We start from the raw sequence: 22331 nt of genomic DNA, 5'->3' as shown, positions 1-22331 counted from the left end.
AAGAATGTTAGGAGTAATGAGATGATTCTTTCAGGAAATGAGATGACTTTCCATGGAGCGATGACAAGCTGGTTCTGAAATCACAAGAATGTGCCATGATACCTTCAAGAGGGTATGGCATCTGCATAGAAGGAAGTTGTATAGATGTATTCTTTCTTTAGAATGGAGGGAGTAGTGGAAGATTTGCACATTCTGCCTGTGTGAATGGATTTGTTCTCACTGAGGAATCTGGGGCATTTAACCAGAGTAATTGCTACCTTTCTTTGGTCGGCAGCCTCAGATCCCTCAATGAGAACAAACTCATTTATATAGCTTCTTTGTATGCAGTTACCATCATAAATTAAGCACCTCTTTCTTCGCTGGAGTAACAGGTATGAGAAATGCAACAGATGCAAATAATTTTCTGGGACTAACGTGTGTATTATATGAAATATCTAACCATGTTCAGGTCATCAGGATGTTCCAAAGTGTTGCTTGAATCACATGAGATGAAAAGTTGTATTTCAGTTTGTGTAAGTTAGAGAGACACATTCATATGGATAGATGTGTATGTATAGAACATCTGCCCCTAGTGACATGGATACTGTAGGACTTAAGTTGCTTTTCGTTCATGCAATGGAATACACACAAAATAGTAGCTTTAAAATAAAGGGATTATTGTTTTCACAAAACAGAAAGTCTACTAGTTCATGTTCTAAAACAGTAGCTGTAGCCCCATGATGAAGCTGAGTCTGACTCTCAGGATTCTTTTGTATTTCTGAACTCATTTATTTTTAGAAGATGATATTCAATCTCTGGTCTGAAGATAATTCTAGCAACTTAAGGTATTATATCTGTGTTCTTTGGAAAAGAGGCCAATGGCAAAAGATCATATTTTCTTTGGGGCTTTTATATTTTCATTTAACAGCAAGGTCTTCACACCTCTAGACACTTATGCCTACAAATCATTGACCAGAACCATGTCTTATGACTGGTTTGGTGACAAGCAAATCTGGGAATATGATTTCTTTCTTTTTCAAACAGGGCTTGCAGACTTCCTAAAAAGCTGTAGCTCTAGAAGAAAGTGATAATATAGTAATATCTGTCACCATACCAAGTTGTAGCTTTGAAAGTGTCAGAAAATCTATTTCAAGCTCTCCTTCTATTATGTCCCCTGGCAAAAGTTTGTTCAGAGATACGTAAAATATTTGGGTCAACTTTTCTGCAGAATTTTCTGTGGCTTTATACATGATGCAACTGACTGCATTTATTAATTCAGCAAACCCCAAACAGTGCAATTTAATATTTTTTATGATACATAACTATGCATTACATGCTCACATTTGATGTCATGACCTTTCAATACTGTTCTGGAGTCTGCAGACTGAGGTTCATGGCAGTAGTTGGTGGTTAAAAGGCCTGAGAAAGTTACTAAACGTCTTGTCATTGCAAGGCCAGAGGTTACTTTCTCATTAAATAGAGATGATAATACCTGTTTCCTCCTTCACAGGGTCAGTGTGAATCTTTAATGGGACTCTTGGTAGAAGAGTGTTCTTAGCTCTTCAGAAATAAAGCACAAGCCACAAGATTAGGATGTTGAAAAATCATCTCCTGTTTCTTTGCTGCAGGGCAGGATTGCACTGGAAGTGTTCCTTAAGTATAGCTGGAGTAAGGGTTTTTCTTAATGTTGAGAGACCAATGACAGTGGTAACAATGACAACTCCTTAGTGAGAACACATCCTCTGGCATGCCCTCACCTGCAACACTTTCTATATTTTATTTCATCTTTACTCCCCTAAAGGTTGTGGGAGGATTGTTGCCCTCATTTTATAGTTGAGGACCCTCAGCTTGGAGGTCATCTGGTACCTCAGGAGTACTGTGGTAAATGCAAGTGTTGTGGTGTCTGGGCTGTTTTCTGGCCCAACTTTAACACCTTCTGGCTGAGGTGACTTTCAGCATACTTATTTAACATGCTTCATAATAATTCTCTTTTGCAACAAAATAGGAATAATTGCTCACAGTTTTATTATGAGGATTTAGTGAAATGGTATGTGACTTGCCTCATACAATCTTCTAACAGAACCCACAGGGTTGAAAAGGATATACTTTTCCAGGGACATGAGGAATTGCTTGTCTCAATGTTGACTCACAACATTAGTTTCTCTTGTTTCCAAGGAAGATTGCTGAGGTTCCTTGCAAACAACTAACTACCTTTGTGAGCTCAGTTTGTCACTTAATTCTGTATGCCTCAGTTTCCTCATCTCTCAAATGAGAGGTAATGTGGATAAGTACTTCATAGGACTATGGAGTACTGAGGACTGAGGTCAATATTTGTATATAGTAGCATATGGTAAGCACATGATAGAAGATGAAATGGAATGTGTAACGTTGTTATCAAAAATTAGCCTGTTAATCGCCCATCATTATTGAGCCCTCTTCTCTGCACACTTGCCATGAGATGGCACTATGGGGATATGCATAATCACAGTTTGCTTTTCTCCCATTCATTGCTATTCCTTCAGGCTGAAAGCAAATTGGAACAGTTTTTATTTTATTTTTTAAGGTTTGTACCTTCTAAATATTCAAGGGCTTCAATGATAAGAATATATTTAAAGGAAAATGAAATGCATATGAAATATAAGGCACATTTTTCATAGTTTGAATGGGTTTTAAATTATTAGAAAACTAAGGCTAAAGGGAGAAAACTGTGTTTTTATTTCTCTTAGTATTCATCAGTTTAGAGCTAACCTTGCAAATACATTTTGGATGCTAAGATATATAGTAAATAAGTTGATTTGGAAATTCGACGACCTTCATGATATAAATTATTCATGCCATCATGGATAGCACATCTCCTGCATACCATATTTTATCATAGCTATAGCATTTTTTCATTTGTGTTATACTAACAGGGGAGTGGAATCTGTGTCTTGTCCTTTCATTTTGTTACAGTGAACTTTTGTGTGGCTCCTCAAGTTAAAGACATCAGAATGAATCCCAGTGTCTTCTAAGGCATAATTTAGTGAGATTCAGGCATTTGGGGAAAAGAAAGGCAACATGGTTTAGTAAGACAAACCTGTGTTCAAATTCCATCTTGCATTTTCCATCAGCTCAGCAGAGTCTCCTTTTATTTATGTGTGAAATGTTAGCAGCAGGGTCAATGGAGAAAGCTCCATCAATGCTGCTCTCCTATTCTCTGCCCTCAAGCCTCTTGGGAAAGGGATGTCATGAGGAAGAGCAGTGTGGTCAGTGTAAAACCTAAAACACGTGGGTGTTTTTAGGAGGAATCTTGCTGTTACTTCCTGAATCAAAATCTTTTTCTTATTACCTAGGATCTGTTGTAGATTTTTCTTTTGTTCCAGATCTGTCTTAGGTTTCCTACTGGTACTCTGCTTTGTTAGTGACAGCTAGGAGATATGATGATTGCAGGAGTCCAGAAGGTTCTGCAAGCCACTCTGCCCTAGCATCTTCCACGCTGAGAGTTGGGTCCTGGCCTAGGTAATCACAGAAGGAGCTGTGAAGGCATTAGTTTCCTTTGCAGTGTTCATACAGAGCTTTTGGCTGGCGAGACAGCTTAAGAGGAGACCAAGGCTCATAGTAACCTGTGTTAAGATAATATTAATATTTTTTTTCCAAGAAAAATACAAAGATTGATGAAAAATTAAAAATATTTATGTGTGAATCTTTGGCTGCTCATCCTGGATCATTCATTCTTTGACTACTCATTCTAAAAATCTCTTTTTAGCTTCCTAACTGCAGCCATTCATAGTAGAGCAAATATGCTTTTGGTCCATCTTTTCCTTAGTTTACTATTTAATGACCTTAATAGATTTTAGATGTGCTAAATACATGCCTCCCACTAATGAGAATGGACAAAGTTTTCTATTCCAGGGTGATTCTTTTTTTTTTTTTTTTTTGTACCAGGGATTGAATTCAGGGGCACTCAACCACTGAGCCACATCCCCAGCCTTTTTTGTATTTTATTTAGAGACAGGGTCTCACTGAGTTGATTAGGGCCTCACTAAATTGCTGAGGCTGGTTTTGAACTCGTGATCCTCTTGCCTCAGCCTCCCCTGCCACTAGGATTACAGAAGTGTGCCACCGTGTCTGGCCCAGGGTGATTCTGTGTCATGAAAAGGGCGGCTTCAACAGAGAGCTGGTCCTACAACATAGTTACTTTATAACTTTAGAAATAGCTTGGAATCAACAACCCTAAAATATAATCATTTTTATCAAACACACTCTAATGTGGCACTGACTCAAATTCATTTTTATGTATAAGGCCAGCTTTCCCATGGGTATGTTTGTCACCAGGAAGAAACTTTGTAACTTCACCAGGAAGTTATTTTATTTTATGGTGACAAGATAGATGTAGATTTTTTTTCCTGCTGCTTCTGTGGCATAATTGGCCACGACATTTCCTGAAAAATATTCACTCTAAAGTCTTTGTTTCAATTCCATATTATACAGTTGTAATCACATCTCTCACTGTGTGTGTGTGTGTGTGTGTACACGCATTTGCATGTCTGGCAAAAACCCTGTGTTGGAGTTTCTAATGAAATAATAGCCTGATTTCAGTCCATCTTTCAGTAAAAGTGGAGTGACCATCCATTGATACACGAAAGTAAAGTTGAAAATATCATGATACAATGCCTTTTGTTTCTTAATAGCATGTGAATTTGTCATTATCCATATTTGAGGGTATGTCTGGATATTCAAAGATATGTCATAAAAGGGCCACAATTCATTGATGGATGCTAACTTGCAAGGGAGCATGTGGAGGGGAATTGAGATTCCAGGGCTTCTAGGGTAGAAGGGGGAATTCTTTCCCCCATAAACCCATTGCTGAGCCCATGGCCTTGTGCACTCGATATAGCAGGTACTGACTTGTGAACACATAAGCCTGTGGTTGTGCCCTGCCCCCTACCACTCCCAGAGGTCCTTCTTTAGCTCTGTGGCAGCTCCAATCTGATATGTAGCACTCTTTTCACCTGCAGAATGGGAGGGAGGGCATGCAGTGTGCTTCCCCGTGGTGATGAAATGTGTCTGTGAATCGTCACATTGGCAAGGGAGCTGGAGTGGGCCTGTATGTGCATGCTGGCTGCTGTCCATGGGGTTCTGGAAAATAGCTCATGGCCAGAACAATTAAGGTTCTGTAAAAATATACTAATTTTAACATATTTTTCTGCCTCACAAAGAAGTGCCATATGGGCTATCAATGGACTTAGAACAAACTATATTTTAGTATCTATGTTGCTTGGCCCTTAGCAAAAGTGCAGCTACGATCAGACATATTCTTGATTGTTTGCCCCAAGTAAATTTGTCTAGTTCAGTTCTCCTGGGGCAGAGGATTTAGAATTGTGTCTAGTGATGTCCCTTGGGTTCCATGAAATCCTCCAAGAGGCCACTCTTGAAGACAAACATCAGCAAAGTGGGTCTCATTTTATTTCAGCCAGAGCCCTCTGCTTTTACCATTCTCAGTATTGGTTTGTAATATGGAACGTTGAAGAAAAGCTTCTGGTTGTCTTTCAAAGTATTCTCTTCATCCCTGAAATGATACAGGCCATTTGAGAGCTGTGTACTTGAACTTCATTGCTTGAATCCTTGTAGAATAACTTTTACTGACTTGTACTTTGTTACTGTACCCTAGGAGTGTTCCAGGAATGCCAAGAGACTCCGCCATATGCAACTTGCGGTTGTCTGTTTTATTTGATGAAGTAATGTGCTCATCTGTATTTATGAGGACTCCTGGGGTAAATCTCTTCAGTGCTTGAGAGAAGGACAATGGCTTTTCTTGGAGAGAAAAGAAAAAAAGGAGTTATACACATGAGGACTATAGGACTATAGTAGCTATTTCTTTTCTTTGGTCACTAGGAAGCTCATGTTTAGATTTGTTACCCACCTTTAGCAATTTTGCAGATGGATATTTAGGGTTATTAACTTCTATCCTTGGTATCCTTTTGTACTGTTCAAGATTTTTATCCTCTATGCCTATGTGTCTTTACATATTTTTTCATAATTCATGCATTATGGAATGTTATCTCAGCTGTCTTTTTAACACCAGGCAGCATTTCTCTCTTTCTTTCATCTTATTATTTTGCATTGCTGGGGATTGAATCCAGGGTTTCACACTTGCTAGGAAAGCACTCTACCACTGTCCTACATTTCAACCTTTTAATATATTTTAGAAGGTTGTACCTGGAGGTTATAATTCCATGGCACAGCATGGCCTAGAATGCACATGGCCTTGGATTCAGTACTATCCACCCAAAACAAAAACAAGAACCAAGCAAACAAACAAATAAAAAAAATTCTATTGGATATCTAGCATCACATTGGACTTCAACTACTCTAAAGTAAATGCCTTTTATCTTCCCTTTCAAATCCATCTCTTTTCTTCTTTCTCCTCTTTGGGTTCCATGGGTTTAGTCATCTAGGTTTGCAGTCATGCTGTCCTATTTAATCTCCTTCCTCTTATATAACACACCCAATTGTCAACCAGATCCTTTTAATCCAACCTGAGCCCTACCTCTCAAATCTCTCCAGGTCTTTTTCATCTATGAGTAGTTACCTGGACTGTTTTACCAGTTTCCTAACTGCCCCTGATTTCTGTAACATCATCCACTAATAATCCTTATGCACACCGATTTCAATTATTTCAAAGTCATTCTCTTCCCAGAATTCTTCTTGTTACTATCCACAGCATGAGCTCAAATCCCCCAAGGATCTTTATAATTTGGTCCCCAGTCTGTGTTGTGTCTCTCATCTCTGTGCATTTCTTCCTGCTCCTTGTGTCCTTCCCTGCAACCACCCACCTCACCACTAGTTCTCCAACATGATATGCATTTCCACGCCTTGTGGTTCATTCTGCCTGATGTGTCCTTCCTGACTCCTTCTAGCCCTTATGATTCCCTGGGTTCTTCTCAGCTATTATCTTGTGTGAGGTTCCCCCCTCTTTTTTCTCAGCACAGAAGAGTAATTGCCTTGTCTTCAGTCTTCCCATCTATTTTTTAATGCTACTTTTAGAGGATTCTTTACCCTTTTTTGAACTTTGTTGTGTTTACTTACCTTTCTTCTCCAAATTTGTGAACTATTTGGAATTTGGCTGAGTGGAAGGGAACATGCATACCAGTTTTCTGCCAATCTTGCTTTCTCTTAAGAATAAAATGCAACTGACTGAGGGGCTACCAAGTCCATAGAATCAATGAAGGCTTCTGTGGGTCTGTGGGTAAGGATTGAAAGTGTGACTGATTAACTGCTGACCTTCAAATATTGGTATTGTATGTGTTATCATCTTCAGGTTAATGGAAGATTTCTAATACTATCATGATAAAGGTGCCAGAAGTCAAAGTGAGTTTTCATCATTTATGAACAGAATAAACTTAATCTGATTTTCTTTTATTCTTTTAGGAATAGGCAAGTCAAGAGGCTGAGAAGTCTGAAGAATGTTTCCAAAGGATAATCTGGCTGTTACTTGCTGGGTATGGAGGAGCATGAGGAAGCTGTTTCTATTACTGTCTTTCTTGCTGCCCCATGCAGCTCATTTGGAAGGCAAAAGAGATAATCAGTTCATCTGGAAACCAGGTAGGAATGTCCTGACTGTTCCTTTGTCCCATTGTTATTAATGAGAAATCATGCTTTCCATCCTTGATCTTATTATGGAATAGTGGGAAATATACAGGCAGGAAAAATAAACCCTTTATTTTATAGCTTACATTGGATTTTTATTCTTGCATAATTGTCACCGATATCCGTGATGCTTGTTATGCTTCAAAATTTTCATGTTGTTGTCAATTAAAGTTATGATTTCCATAGTTACATCTACTTCTCCTTTGTGAAATATTTCACCACTGTGCAGCACAGTTGCAGCAAAAATGACATCTGAATTTAGCAGGTATCCTTTGCTACAAATGCTTTGGAACAGTCCTGTATGAGTCTTTCTTTCAGGGTTCAAACTAGTTAGCTATTTAGTATTAAATACTTTCCAGCATACATCCTGTATATCTAGGTTTGGGGGCATGAAATATTATTCTAATAGTTTTGGTTACTAGTTGTGACTATAAAGTCATCTTAATGATGTTGGTGATCCTTAGCTATATTATGTATAATCTTTTCATATATATGAATAAGTTGAGCTTGGTGTTTGGAAGCTTATATATAACTTACATTCTTCCTTAAATATTTCCTTAATTTAGCTGTGAAAAAAATTTGTTAATTTAATTTCAAAGTTAATAATTTATTAAGTTAAATTATGAGCCCCATATATCTTGGCTCTTTGTGTCACTGATACTTTTTTGTTCTTCTGGATTTTAATTTTCTTAACATTTCACAATCAGATCATTTAAAATATTTATTACTGTTTCAAGAATCCTTTCTTGCAAATAGAGATAACTTATACTCCTAATATAGTGGAAGGAAAATGTGATGTTGTAGAAGATCTATGGTTCTCAGAGTTTTCATTTTGGTCTCATCATCTGTAAATTAAATAGACTGTGAACGTATTGTCACCATGGAAATATGTATAAAAGTGATATTTGTGATATTTAAATGACTTTGCAAAAATGAAAGTGAATTATGCTTTAAAGGATATTAAGTAAAAAACTCCAGCACCATTAGAGAGATAGTCTAGAGGAAATTTAATTGCATCAAAGCCCCTATAAATTAATTTAATTGTGGCTCCAAAACCACAGTAGTGATTTGTGTTTTTACCCCTTTACAGTAGTTTTAGGAGACTTTGAAAATAGTTTTAAAAGTCAATGTTGCTTTTCTGCAAATGGAGCTATTTTGTTTTAATAACAAAAGACAAATATTTTATCACATTAAAATAAGCTACATTTATCTGATTTTACTCCTGTCTAAATTTCTCCAAAAAATGCAATTAAAATGACAAATAGCAAATTTGAGATGAATGAGATATGTTAAGAGAATGGGCTTAATTTGAAGTAAATTTAAAAAAATCTGCTTTTTCAAAAGTAGGTCATTAGAACTGGAAGGAGCAGAATCAACTCTACACTGAATGAATACATTGATAACTGTCAAACTTGAGGTTTAGCAATGAGGATCCTTCCTATCAGATACATTGCATGTTCAAATGAATATCCAGGTCATTATTTTCATTTTCCCTGGTGTTCTTTGCTTCCTTCCCTTCTTGCTGTTACATTACAAAGGTAGTAAGTAAGATACGTTTCTCTCATTTCTGAATTCAATTCTAAACCAAATTATTTGTACCTGATCATATATTTTAAAATAGGAAAGTTGAAGCAGTATAAAATTAAAGCAAAAATCCAGACTATATATTGAATTCACCAATCTCTTTAGGGTTCTAAAATTTTCCTTGCATGTGTACATATATATTGTACATATTTATGTATACAAATTACAACACACAAGTATTGCTATTAATGTTGTTTAGGATTTTTCCAGGAAAGAAATGGCTAGGGAAAAACACTATTCATGAAAGTGGGCGAGGCCGAGGAGAGTTTGAAGACAGCCACCAGGATTGTGCAGTGCCCCTAATTACATCAGTTGGGGGGTCTTTACAATTTGTAGGCCAACAGGGGTAAGGAAAAAGAATGGTTTCTAGAATCTCAAGAAAAAAGCATTCATCTGTAGATGCAGTGCCTTCCAGATGCCTTGGCCTTTAGAGGACTAGAACCAACCAAAGGTAGAAACTAGGAAAGGAACTGGAGAGTGAATGGACCTTGCCTCATCTTTCCTTCTGTTTCATCTTCTCCCGAAGTTTCCATTGTCTGAACTCTACCAGAAGCCACAAGAGAGGAGAGCCTATTGAATCCATGTAGATGGGCCTCCTGGGCAGGGAGGATGGTGGAGAATGATGGATATGAAAATACCTAATTAATACACATACACAACTAGAATCATGCTCTCAGCTTTCTTTTTTTGCAGCTTCATTTATCTCATATAATTTATCATATAATTGAAATATAATGGTCTTGATGAATATTACATCATAGAGCCCATAGGTCAGCCTCATCTTTTAATGATTGTCTAGTATTTTTGCATGTTTTAATTCAATAAGTCATTTCACTAGTTTCCTTTTCATTTATTTTTTCTTTCCCCGTTGCTTTGCATTTCTGTGGTTTCTAGTTTCTTTGCTTTTATAAAAACTAATGACATGGATGAATCAGGATTTTAAAGGTAAGAAGTAGATTTATTTACTTGAGGAACCATATATCCTGGAGCAGTTCTGGATCACCCCTTTCATAGTCAACTTTGAAACCTTAAAATCTGTTACCTATTGATGAGTTTACTATATTTCATTTCGATTTTAAAGCTGTTTTTAGTTGAAACTAGTAATAATTTTTACAGCATGTTATCACATCTCAAGACCGATGTAATCTGGAATTTGAATAGACTTCCATGGAGACTCAGATAAGTATATTTTAGAAACCTGGAAACCATTCTCTTGGTTTAGATTGTAGTGTCATCCACTTAAACTCTTTGTTAGTGTCTATTGTTTTTTCTTTGAATCAGAACATTAGATGTTAGTCAACTTTACCCAAATTAGTGGCATTTCTAGGTGAGTCATGGTTTCAGAAAAACAATGGATTGATAAATAATAATATATGTTGCTAAAGATTTCTGTACTAAAGGAGAGTCTAGTGTATCATAGACTGTGGGGTCATTGATCTGGCAAGGCTGTTGAATTCCTGATCAGTTAGTTAGTGTCAGGCTATCTACCATTCATGTGAAGAAAGAAGGGTCACGTTAGGAAGAGTATCAGTTAAGGAATAAGGTTGCCTTCTGTTGTAAGTTTAGGTATGTAATTATTCATGTGTACCTTCTTTGTAGGAGACAGTAAATGGTAGTTTGTAAAAAGTTCTAAGTATTAATTCTAGGAGGTGCACTCATCACTCATTCCACTAATACCTACTGAGTGCTGACTGTGTGTCAGACACTGTTACAAGGATGTGAGATAAATGGATAATTGAGAGTAAGTCAGACAAATCCTTGGTTTTCAGGAACTGGGTACTAAACATGATCAGTAGTTAGAGAACAGGTTAGATGATGAGAAGTGCTAAGAAGCACAGACAGGGCAAAGAAGACGGATATATGGTGGTAGATGAGAGACTGATAGTTTTAGTTGGTTGTCCATGGGATACCTCAAGAAGGAAGTGAATTTGAGTGAAGACCTTCAGGAAGTGAGGGAGCCAGCCATGGGGATATTGACAGATGGATGGTGCAATAGGGCAGTGGCTCTGAGACAGGAGTGCCTGGGACACGTTTAAAGACCAAGAGAGGAGCCCAGCATGCTGCAGCAGAGAGAACATGGGCATAGTGATAGGAGATAAGGACAGAGAGGTAAGGGGGCCAGATCAGTTGTGTTCCTCAGAGGACAAGGTTTTTACTTTGGATGATACACAAAGATGCTAGAGGGATTTCAGTGAGCAGTGACATGATCTGAATTTCTTTTTAGTAAAATTTGAAAAGGGTCCTTGTGGTAGGTAGGTAGTTGAAAAGGGTAGAGCAGAAAGACCAGTTAGGCAGCTAGAGAAATAAGGAGTGATGATAATGATCTGACCCAAGGTCATGGCATGAAGATGGTGAGAAAGGGTTGAGTTCTGGATATAGGTAGGGCCATGTTTTTCTGCCAGAGGTGATTTTGGCCATGTATGAAGACATTTCTGGTTGGCACAACTAGGTGTGCTACTAAATATCCTACAATGCACAGAATGGCCCTCCTCAAGAAAGGAATTATCAGGCCTCCAAATATCAATGGTGCTCAGGTTGAAAACCCTGATTCAGGGCACAGCCCTCAGGATTTGTGATGGGGTGGGAGGGAAGAGACATTAGGTGATTTGGACTTTTCCTTCAGCAGCTGGAAGAGTGGAGTTGACATATTTAAGATGGGCTGTCTGGGAAGGAGCTGCTGTGGAGAGAATGCAGTATCAGGAGGTAGGTATTGGGCAGTGTGTTAGAAATTCATGTGGAAGTGTTGACCAGAAAGTGAGATGTGTAGGATCTGATTCAGTAGGAGACTTTTGCTGGAGAAATTAATTTGGGAACCGCAAGCAAAGTGGTAGAATTTAAACGTGAAGCCTTAGAAATGAAGAGATGAGCTTGAAATATGTGATCCTAAATATGTAGTGGATCACATTCTAATTACTTCCATTTGGAAGCCAAATGACATTAAAAAATTATTTTGGTAAATGCATATAAACTTTGCCATTTTAGCAGTTTTAAATGTGTAAAATTCAGTGATATTTAGTATATTTGCAGTGTGGTGGAACCATTACAGCTATCTAGTTCCAGAACATTTTCATTATCTAAAATTACATTTGCAACTGATCTTATAAAAACTAGGAAACAAATTTTTTTTTTTTTTGGAAAACAAGTTCCAAAAGAAAAAGATATTCTGTATTCGTTTTTTTTTTTTTGTGACAGACTTTTTAAATAGCCTAAGTCATTCTAAGAGATCACTCTGGCGTAATGAAACGTGCTAAAGTTTTGTGCACAAGCTGAATCCTCAAATCCTGAGTGTTTAATGGGGAGAAAGTTATTGAACCTCTATGGGCCTTATTTATCTGAAAATGGGTAAACAACCAACATTTCACAGGATTGTTTTGAGAAGCAAGATACTATTTTGAAATGCTTATTGTGTAAGTGGTTACTCAGATGTTACTATTTCTATCATTATGTTGTAATTTCATATTTGAAATATTTGATTTTATTATACAACTTTTGCATGCATTTCTTAGACACACAAAAGGAAAGTTTTGTTTTATAGTTTTATATACCTTATTAATAAATAATTATAAGTAATATTATAGACATTTACTTTCTTGCCATATGCAAATCCTTGGAAAGTTTTAATTTTCATAGTTTCTACCCAGTGAATAAAAAGGGTGAGAAGAATGACCTATGTTCTAAGAACTAAGTAGAAAGATTGGAATTATTCTTTTGGGGAAAAAAAAGGAGATGATCGAAATCACATTGCATAAGGAGAAAAGGATCTTACATACGTTCATATTTATTATAGTTTAAGTAATATTTTCAATGTTGAAAGTACTTTAAGGAAAAATTGCATTATATATTATACATATATTATATTAAAGTTCAGAAGTATTTAGAGAAAATAAAATGTTCTTGGAAGAAAGCTATTTTTTGATAGTGCAATAAGCCCATGAAATATTTTCTCTGGATCATTTTAATTTCTTCCATGGGTTTTAGTTAATGGAGAAGGCACATGTTTATTATACTTTCAGTGGTGGTGTTTCTGTGATAACAAAAATTTTAGACATACGGGGCTTGGGATTTACTGCTAAAATTTTTAATCATTTTTCATTAGAGACTACAAGCGCTAATTTCATGATATTGCCAATAAGTCAGAAAAAATGTATATTACCCAAATAACATAAAAATACTTCTCTGCTATTTTTTCCTAAATAGCACTAAAATGTAGTTTTCATGAGAACAGGGGATTTTGTTGGATTTGTTCACTAATATATTTAAGAACTTAGAACACCAATAACTACTGTATAAAAATATACCCAGCCCATTAATAAGGGGCACTGTTTTTTGGTGTGTGTGTGCATGCATACATGTTTGTGTGTGTGTTGTGTGTCTGAGATGTGAGGAGACAAAAATGTATGATCTATGTTATTCTGGAGCTTGAAGATATTGAGGATCTATGAAATGACTGAAACCAAAGTCACACTTTACAGATTAGTGAATGTGGAAATAAAGTCTATATTTCCACATTGCTTGATTTTACTAGCAGTGGTGATCATATGTGGAAAAATGTTTTCAACTCATTTTCTTAAAAAATAGAATACAATATTCTGGAAAATAACGTTAGAGATAAAATAGCGTTAAAAATAAAAATATTACTACCACACTTAGGTGAGATAGACCTATAGTATCTCGTCTTACCAGTTCCATTCCACAGAGGGACACAGTTTCTGTTATTTTGATGTTTATTCTCATATTTAACTCCATATTTCTAAGCAGCATTTTCATTATTGATACTTCTTGATTTATAAATATTAGATATTTCCTATCAATCTGCTGTTATGCTAAATGAGGATTTGATCTCTCATCCATCTACCTCTCCCGTCCTACCTGCAGTCTTCCAAACTAGTTGTATCAAGATCTGTAAGTCAATGGGTGCTCATTTCCTATGTAGATATTGTTCTATGCTGAGCCAACAAGTGTACCCTCTCTCTTTCAGCTCTTTGTTTTATACAGAAATGAAAAGTGGCCTCATTTTGTTTTCTGTGTGGTCTTTGAGCCTATTGCTGTTTTTCCCCAAATACTCCATTAGAGATGTCACATGCCCAAACATTCCAGTGCAGCTCTTAAGAATAATTACATTATTTTCTTTGGGAGATCTTTGTGCAGCCATCTGTCCCCTGAATTCAGTCTGGACTACAGTGTCTAGGTGTTTTCTGTGGAACTTCCCTTCACTCCCTTTCGTCTTGAATTCCTTCTTTCCTGTGCTTGTTTCTCTCCCTTGCGTTATTTTCCAGAATGGCCAAGTTTATCTTCTGGTACTGCTGAAACAGGGTGAGTTGAAAGTAATTTTCAAACCCTCTTAGGTTGTGAAGGGTCTGTGTGCTTGTGTTGGACTGATACCTTGGGTGTGGAGTTCAAGATTAAAAAGTGCATTTTCCTTCAGAATTTTGAAAGTCTTACTCCATCGTGTTATGGCTTCCAGTGTGGTTAGCGAGAAGTTCAGTGCCACTCAGATCTCATCTGTACCTTATGAAACTCTTCATGGAGACATATGAACTCTCTAACTAATGTTCAACTTTGAGACATTTCCCATTTTTGTTTTTGTTTACATTTTTATTCCAGTTTCTAAAATTTTTCTTCTATTTTCAACCATCCTTTTTGAATTTTTTTTTAGTCATCCCATTTTTTTTTGTTATATGATCTTTTAGTTATTCTAAGATTTGAAAAAGATTGTATCCTGTGTCACAGATATAGGGCTTATTCATTCAGGGATTTTAATGCTTGCTTTTTTCCCCTTGGGTTCTATCCACCATTTATTCTTCTTTTAATGCACGGTTCCTGTTTTATTCACTTGTTTCTTCAAGGGTGGCCATAGAGATGGATAGCTTTCTTCTAATGCATATTGATTATTGACAGTCTCATTAGTGTCTCACTTTATTAAAAATGAAATACTAAAAACTGATTGGTTATTCCTTGCAACTGACTCAGTTGTTGGACTTCGCTGTCAGAACTTCTTGAGTGGCGAGCTGGCTTTTTTATTGAAGGTGGGTTTCTCAAAAATCTATATCCATCAATACTTAAAAGTCTTTTCTCTGAGGCTGGTTTTATTTAAGGTGAAGATTAAGCAGCTATAACAAAGATGCTCCCAAATATAATGGCTTAAAACCCCAGAAGCTCATATCTCTTTTATGTGAAGGTCACAGAGTTAGTGGTCCAGAATGACTGATGGGCAGCTCTGCTCTCTGTGTTTATTCAGCCAGGCATTTTTCTTTTATTTTCCTGAAGGACATTATCTTTCTCCATCCATCCAAGCTGGACTACAGGCATTTCTACTATCTATTGGATGAAAAGGGCACAGAGCTGAAGTCAGGAACAAGAGGTTTCACATAAGTGACAGAAGTTGAACACATGTTCTGTTTCTCTATATCAACTAGCCACAAGATAGTGACTTGGAACAATAATTGTCATTGATTTTGTTCACACATTGAGGGGGTGACTGGATTCAGCTAGGAATGATCACTTCATAGTGGAGTCTGCAGTTATCTGGGAGGATTCTTCACTTATGTACCTAGTAACTGGACTGGGAAGACTCAAACAGGGGTTGGAGCAGCTGGAACTCTTTCGGGTATCTTTTTCCTTGTGTGTTCTCTTCATATGGGGCTGCAGAATCCCAGAGGAAGCTTCTGCCGAGAAATAAGAAGGCATTGCATGGCTTGTGGTTGCTCAGCCTGGGAGTCATGTGTGGACACCAAAGCTGCATTCCATTGTTTCCAAGTAAGTCTCTGAAAAGAGAGCTCAGGTTCCATCTTCTGATCAGAGGTGTGGCAAAGGATTTCCAGACTGGTTTTAAATCACAATTCATCACTTCTCTTTAGAATTCACTGGTAAGAGGGGAGTCACCTGGTCACAAAGGAAGGTGGAAGGTATAGCCTGTGTTTGGGTAGCAATGTCAGAAGGGAAAATAGATTTATCATAATAGGCAGCCTTCATTCCAGGGGCTATCCTGTGTCTCCTGTACTGCACGACTGAAAAGAGAGCAAGGGGAGAGTTCTTGGCCCAACATAGATACTTCTTTTTACTTCATTGCTCTCTTTTGAGCTAACTCATGGTTGCCTTCTCCTTTGTCTGCTCTTCTCAAAAATGTTTACTTGACTTGAATTTTGCTCTTTGCCTGCTGAGATTGGGTAAGGGACAGAGGAAGGGGACTAGAGGGCTAATTAACTCGATTTGTAGATTTTAAATTATTCTCTATTTCAAGTCACAAGCCTAGTTCCTTATCAATGTCTCTAATTCTCCAGCCATCTCATACTTTTTTCAGTATAAATTTCTTTTTTGTTGTTATCATGCCCTTCTGTAATGACTTAATCTTCAGCATCCTCTACCTTAACAAGAGGTGTAGAGCTCCTCTCTCTGCTCTTCAGGTCTCAGAACTCATTTCTTTGGGACCACTGTCTCTGTATTTCTGATCCTTTTTGGGTTATATCTTTTAGTACCTTTACTGTTGTTTCAACAGGGTAACTGGAGGGTGAGAAAAAAAAATATCATCCCCACACAATGGGGATGTCTTCACTGTTTTGTTTTTATTGGTGCATTATAATGATACATAATAGTGTGGGATTCATTGTGGCATATCTGTACATGTATCTATCTATCTATCTATCTATCTATCTATCTATCTATCTATCTATTACATAATCTCATCAATTTAATTCTCCTTGCCTTCCCCTGGACCCTTCTATGCTACTGGTCTCATATTTTATTTAGTTTTTATATAAACTGGGTTAATTGTGATTATTTATACATGACATAGCAAAATACTGTCAATTTTGTTTCCCAGTACCCTTCCTCTGCCCCTATTCCTTATCCTCTATTCTGCTGATCTCTCTTCTATTTTTGTGAAATCCCTTTTTTGTTCTCCTTTTTCCCCCTAGCTTCCTCATTGAGAGGACATTTGACCCTTGACTTTCCAAGTCTGACTTCTTTCACTTAGCACAATGTTCTACAGTTCCATCCATTTACTAGCAAATGACATAATTGTATTTGTCTTTAAGGTGGAGTAAAACTCCATTGAGTGCAAATACATCACATTTTCTTTGTCCATTCATCTGTTGACACTTGGGCTGGTTCCATTACTTGGTTAATTCATTTACTTTTTATGACTTTTAGTAACTTTTGGTTGTTTATTCTGGATAGGAAACATGGTGAACTAGGTGAATCTTAAGGAAATTGACCTAGATGTTCTCTTTGAGCATGTGTTACAAAATGTATCTATTATAGAATCAACTGACCATCAAACTTTTTGCAGATTAAAAGTTTTTTTTAAAAAAAAACTTTATTCAAATGTTCATTGGTTATACAGGAGTGTGTGTGTGCGTATGTGTGTGTCAAATTGAGCTACTGGATTGGTGATTGCTATAGGAAAGGTTTCTGACTGGTGGTCAGATTATCAAGGGACAAACACCATTATGGCACCTACAAATATATCCATTCAACTTTGTCTTCTATGACAGTATTTTCACATCAAACTCCTTTGAATTATGATTAACTAAGAAATAAAGGTTTTTAAGCAAAGAAAGATAAGAGTAAAGTTCAAAATAAGTCATACCTATCAAAGTTAAATTGAAACATGAATTAAAGACAAAATGAGAGTATTATACATTCATGAAACAACCTTAGAAGCTTATTTAGTTAACATCTTCATGGTCATGACCTTAGGTGCTATAAAGTACCACCACTCTTGAATAGAATGAAAATGCCCACATTCCTGTGGGCTCCTTATTTACTCTATTCATGCAATTATTTTATATTTCAACAAAGTCCTAAAAATTTATACACAGATGACATCTGTGCAGCATACATTAGTGCCACACTGAGGTTCAGAAGAATAATTTAAAAATGTGTATTTAACTTCACTCATAATTATTACTTTCTTTCAATAATATTTACATTAAAGCTTATTTTCTTGGTGTTCAAGTATTTTGAGTTCTTTATATATCCTGGAGACTAATGCTGTATTTGAGGCAAAGATTTTCCTCCATTCTGTATATTCTCTCTTCACACTCTTGATTGTTTCCTTTGCTGTGAAGAAGCTTTTTAGTTTGTTTTAGTTTTTTTTTTCCCCTGCTGTGACTAAAGGTCCCTACCAGAACAATTGTAAAGCAGGAAATGTTTATTTGAGGGCTCACAGTTTCAGAAGTCTCAGTCCATAGAAGTCCAGCTCCATTTCTTGGGGCTCAAGGGGTGAACACCACGGTAGAAGAATGTGGCAGAGAAAAAGCAGCTCTCATGATGGTCAGGAAGCAGAGAGAGACTCCACTTTCCAGATACAAACTATATACCACATAGACATGCCCCCAGAGAACCACTTCCTCCAGCCACACCCCACCCACCTCTAGCTACTACTTAGTTAATTCCATCAGGGATTAATTCACTGAGATTAGGTTAAAGCTACAACCCAGTCATTTCTCCTCTGAACCTTCTTGCATTGTGTCACACAGGAGCTTTTGGGGGACACCTCATATCCAAACCATAATAGTTTGTTACCATCCCATTTATTGATTCTTGATTTTAATTCTTGTGCTTTACGAGTCTTGTGGAGAAAGTCAGTTCCTAAACCGACATGATGGAAAGTCGGGCCTATTTTTCTTCTAGTAGATGCAGGCTTTCTGGTCTAATGCCTAGGTCTTGCTTGATACACTTTGAGTTGACTTTTGTGAAGGGTGCGAGATAAGGTTCAATTTCATTCTGCTATGTATGGATTTCCAATTTTCCAGTCTGGTATCATGATGCCTTTGGCTTTGCTTTTCTCAGTAAGGATTGCTTTGGCTATTCTGGGTCTCTTATTTTTCAAATGAATTTCATGACTTAACACCAAAAACAAAACAAAAACCAAACCCAATCAATAAATGGGCAAAGGAACTGCACAGGCACTTCCCAGAAGAAATACAAATGGTCAATAAATATATGAAAAAGTGTTCAACTTCTCTAGCAATGAGAGAAATGCAAATTAAAACTACACTAAGATTCAAGAATACAAGTAACAACAAATGGTGCTGAGAAAATTGGAAATCCATATGCAACAAAATGAAATTAAACCCCTATCTCTCACCATGCACAAAACTGAAGTGGATCAAGGACCTAGGAATTAAACCAAAGACGCTGCATCTATTAGAAGAAAAAGTAGGCCTAAATCTCCATCATGTTGGATTAGGCCTCAACTTCCTCAATAAGACTCCTATAGCACAAGAATTAATATCAAGAATCAATAAATGAGATGGATTCAAACTAAAAAGCTTGTTCTCAGCAAAAGAAACAATCAGTGAATTGAATAGAGAGCCTACTAATTGGGAACAAATTCTTACCACACATACATCAGATACAGCACTAATCTCTCGAACTCAAAAATCTTAACACAAAAAAAGAAAAAAAAAAAAAAACCAAATAACCCAATCAATAAATGGGCCAAGGAACTGAACAGACACTTCTCAGAAGAGGACATACAATCAATCAACAAATATATGACAAAACGTTCAATATCTCTAGCAATTAAAGAAATGCAAATCAAAACTACTCTAAAATTTTATCTCACTCCAGTCATAATGGGAGCTATTAAGAATACAAACAACAATAAGTGTTGGTGAGGATGTGGGGAAAAAGGCACACTCATACATTGCTGGTGGGAGTGCAAATTGGTGCAGCCAATATGGAAAGCAGTATGGAAAAAGTAGGAATGGAATCACCATTTGACCCAGCTATCCCTCTCCTCAGACTATACCCAAAGGACTTAAAATCAGCATACTATGGGAACACAGCCACATCAATGTTTATAGTAGCACAATTCACAATAGGTAAACTGTGGAACCAACCTAGATGTCCTTCAGTAGATAAATGGGTAAAGAAAATGTGGTATACATACACAATGGAATATTATTCAGCATTGAAAGAGAATAAAATCATGGCATTTTCAGGTAAATGGATGGAGCTGGAGAATATAATGCTAAGTGAAATTAGCCAATCCCCAAAAGCTAAATGCCAAATGATTTCTCGGATTTAAGGATGCTGATCCATATTATGCTGTGGGGGTTGGGAGGATTAAATGAATTCTAGATAGGGCAAAGAGGAAAAGGGGAGGGAGGGAAAGGGAGGAGTCATAGGGATAGGAAAGACTGTGAAATGCAATGGTCATCATTACTGTAACTACAAGTACGAAGACACGAATGATGTGACTCTACTTTGTGTACAACCAGAGATATGAAAAATTGTGCTCTATATGTGTAATATGAATTGTAATGCATTCTGTTGTCATATATAACAAATCAAAATAAAAAAAAGAATATAAGTAACAATAAATGTTGGTGAGGATGTGGGGGAAAAAGTACACTCATATATTGCTGGTAGGACTGAAAATGGTGCAACCACTCTGTAGAGCAGTATGAAGATTCCTCAAAAAATTAGGTACAGAACCACCATTTGACCCAGTTTTCCACTGCTTGGTATATATCCAAAGAACTTAAAATCAGCATACTACAGTGATTCAGCTACATCAATGTTTGTAGCAGCTCAATTCACAATAGCTAAGCAATGGAATCAATCTAGGTGCCCTTCAAAAAATGAATGGATAAGGAAATTGTGGTATATATATACACACTGGAATATTACTCAGCCATAAAAAAGAATGACTTTATGACTTATGCCAGTAAATGTAAAGATATAGAGTCTATCGTATTAAACGAAATAACCAATCCCAAAATACCAAAGGCTAAATGTTCTTTTTGATGTGATGTTGCTAATACACAATAAGGGGATGAAGAGGGAAGAATAGAATTTCAGTGGATTAGACAATGGGGAATGAAGGAAAGAGAAGGGACATGTTAATAGGAAAGATAGTAGAATGAACTGGACATAACTTTTCTATGTCCATATATGAACACACCATCAGTGAAACTCCACAGGTACAACCACAATAATGGGATCCTAAGTAGATTGAGTTGTACTCCACCTATGTACAATATGTCAAAATGTATTCTATTGTCATGTATATCTAAAAAGACAAATAAAAAATAAAGCTTATTTTCTTCACCAAAGTATGATCATGAAATAGTCATCTCATTCTTTTGGTTTTTTTTTTTCCCCTCTTTAAAGTTAATATAGGAATAAAACTGTGGATTATGTAGGGAATCTGTGATATTGGCACCCACTTACATTGATAAGTCCAGTTTCCCCAAAAGTACAAAATAAAAGCCATTATGGATATAATTTGTTTTATCATCAAATGATAGATTTCATTCATGAACAATCTTTACTACAAAACTAACAATAAATGATAAAAATAACATGGGTTTTTTTCCTCAGGGTTAATAATTTTTAATGGAATGCAGCTGCTCAAAGTTTTCTTTTGCTAAGTACATGCACTATGTTGAAAAGGATGCTACATTTTGAATCTTTTTTAGAAAACTTATTTGAGACTTAATTACCTAGCTATGTATGTACAGAATTTTATACCATTTTCAAATATTAATGTTTATAAATCATACAGAAGCTGACAGTACATACCAAGCAGGGTGGTAGAATGGTTCAGAGCATGAGCACTGAAATCAGACTGCTAGCTTCTGTGACAAACTGTGTGTGACCTTGGGTAAGGTCCTTAACTTCATGCCTCTACTTTCTCATCAGCACAATGGAAATAAGAAAAACTGACTTCATATTCTGTAGTACATGCTCAAACTAAATTTTGTGTATTCAAAAGTAAATATTACAAGCTCAAAGTCATAGTAAGCACTTAAGTAATTTTATTCTTTATTACTGGAAAAGGAGTGTTACTTGATAAGACTTATTCCCTATTCTCTACCTCGGACATGTAGAATATATTCTAGTTTGGATAAATAGGCATGCATTTAATAATAAATGTCATTTCTCTAAAGAGGCAATTAATTATTCTTTATCTGTACCGTATCTTTCAAAATAAGTGTACAAGTTTCCCTTTTACCGTGTGTTTCTGGTGGCATGCCTCATGTACCTTAGCCGTTTCAAATATTGTACCTTCGATATTTTCCCCTGACGTTCCTATTCATAAAACTCTATTTTATTGTTTTCAAAGCAAGAGCTGTGGGATTCTTTTCAAAGCAATAACCATGCAGGATGCAGTCTCAGAGCTTTCT

General features: G+C 36.5%; 1 protein-coding gene across 1 annotated transcript in view; it reads left to right on the top strand.

The window, feature by feature from the left end:
* The window catches only part of Thsd7b (thrombospondin type 1 domain containing 7B), an 821885-nt gene that overhangs the window by 104849 nt on the left and 694705 nt on the right, over positions 1–22331 (top strand). The window contains exon 2 of the mRNA XM_046463780.2: positions 7390–7563. Coding sequence (XP_046319736.1) covers positions 7425–7563 — 139 coding nt within the window. The 5' untranslated portion in view covers positions 7390–7424. The remainder of the gene's footprint in view (positions 1–7389; positions 7564–22331) is intronic.

This window comes from Marmota monax, unplaced genomic scaffold (assembly GCF_021218885.2).
Source record: "Marmota monax isolate L192 unplaced genomic scaffold, Marmota_monax_Labrador192_F-V1.1 WCK01_AAM20220418_F8-fsc00034, whole genome shotgun sequence".
Lineage (NCBI taxonomy): Eukaryota > Metazoa > Chordata > Mammalia > Rodentia > Sciuridae > Marmota > Marmota monax.
This window is presented reverse-complemented; position numbering and strand designations above follow the sequence as displayed.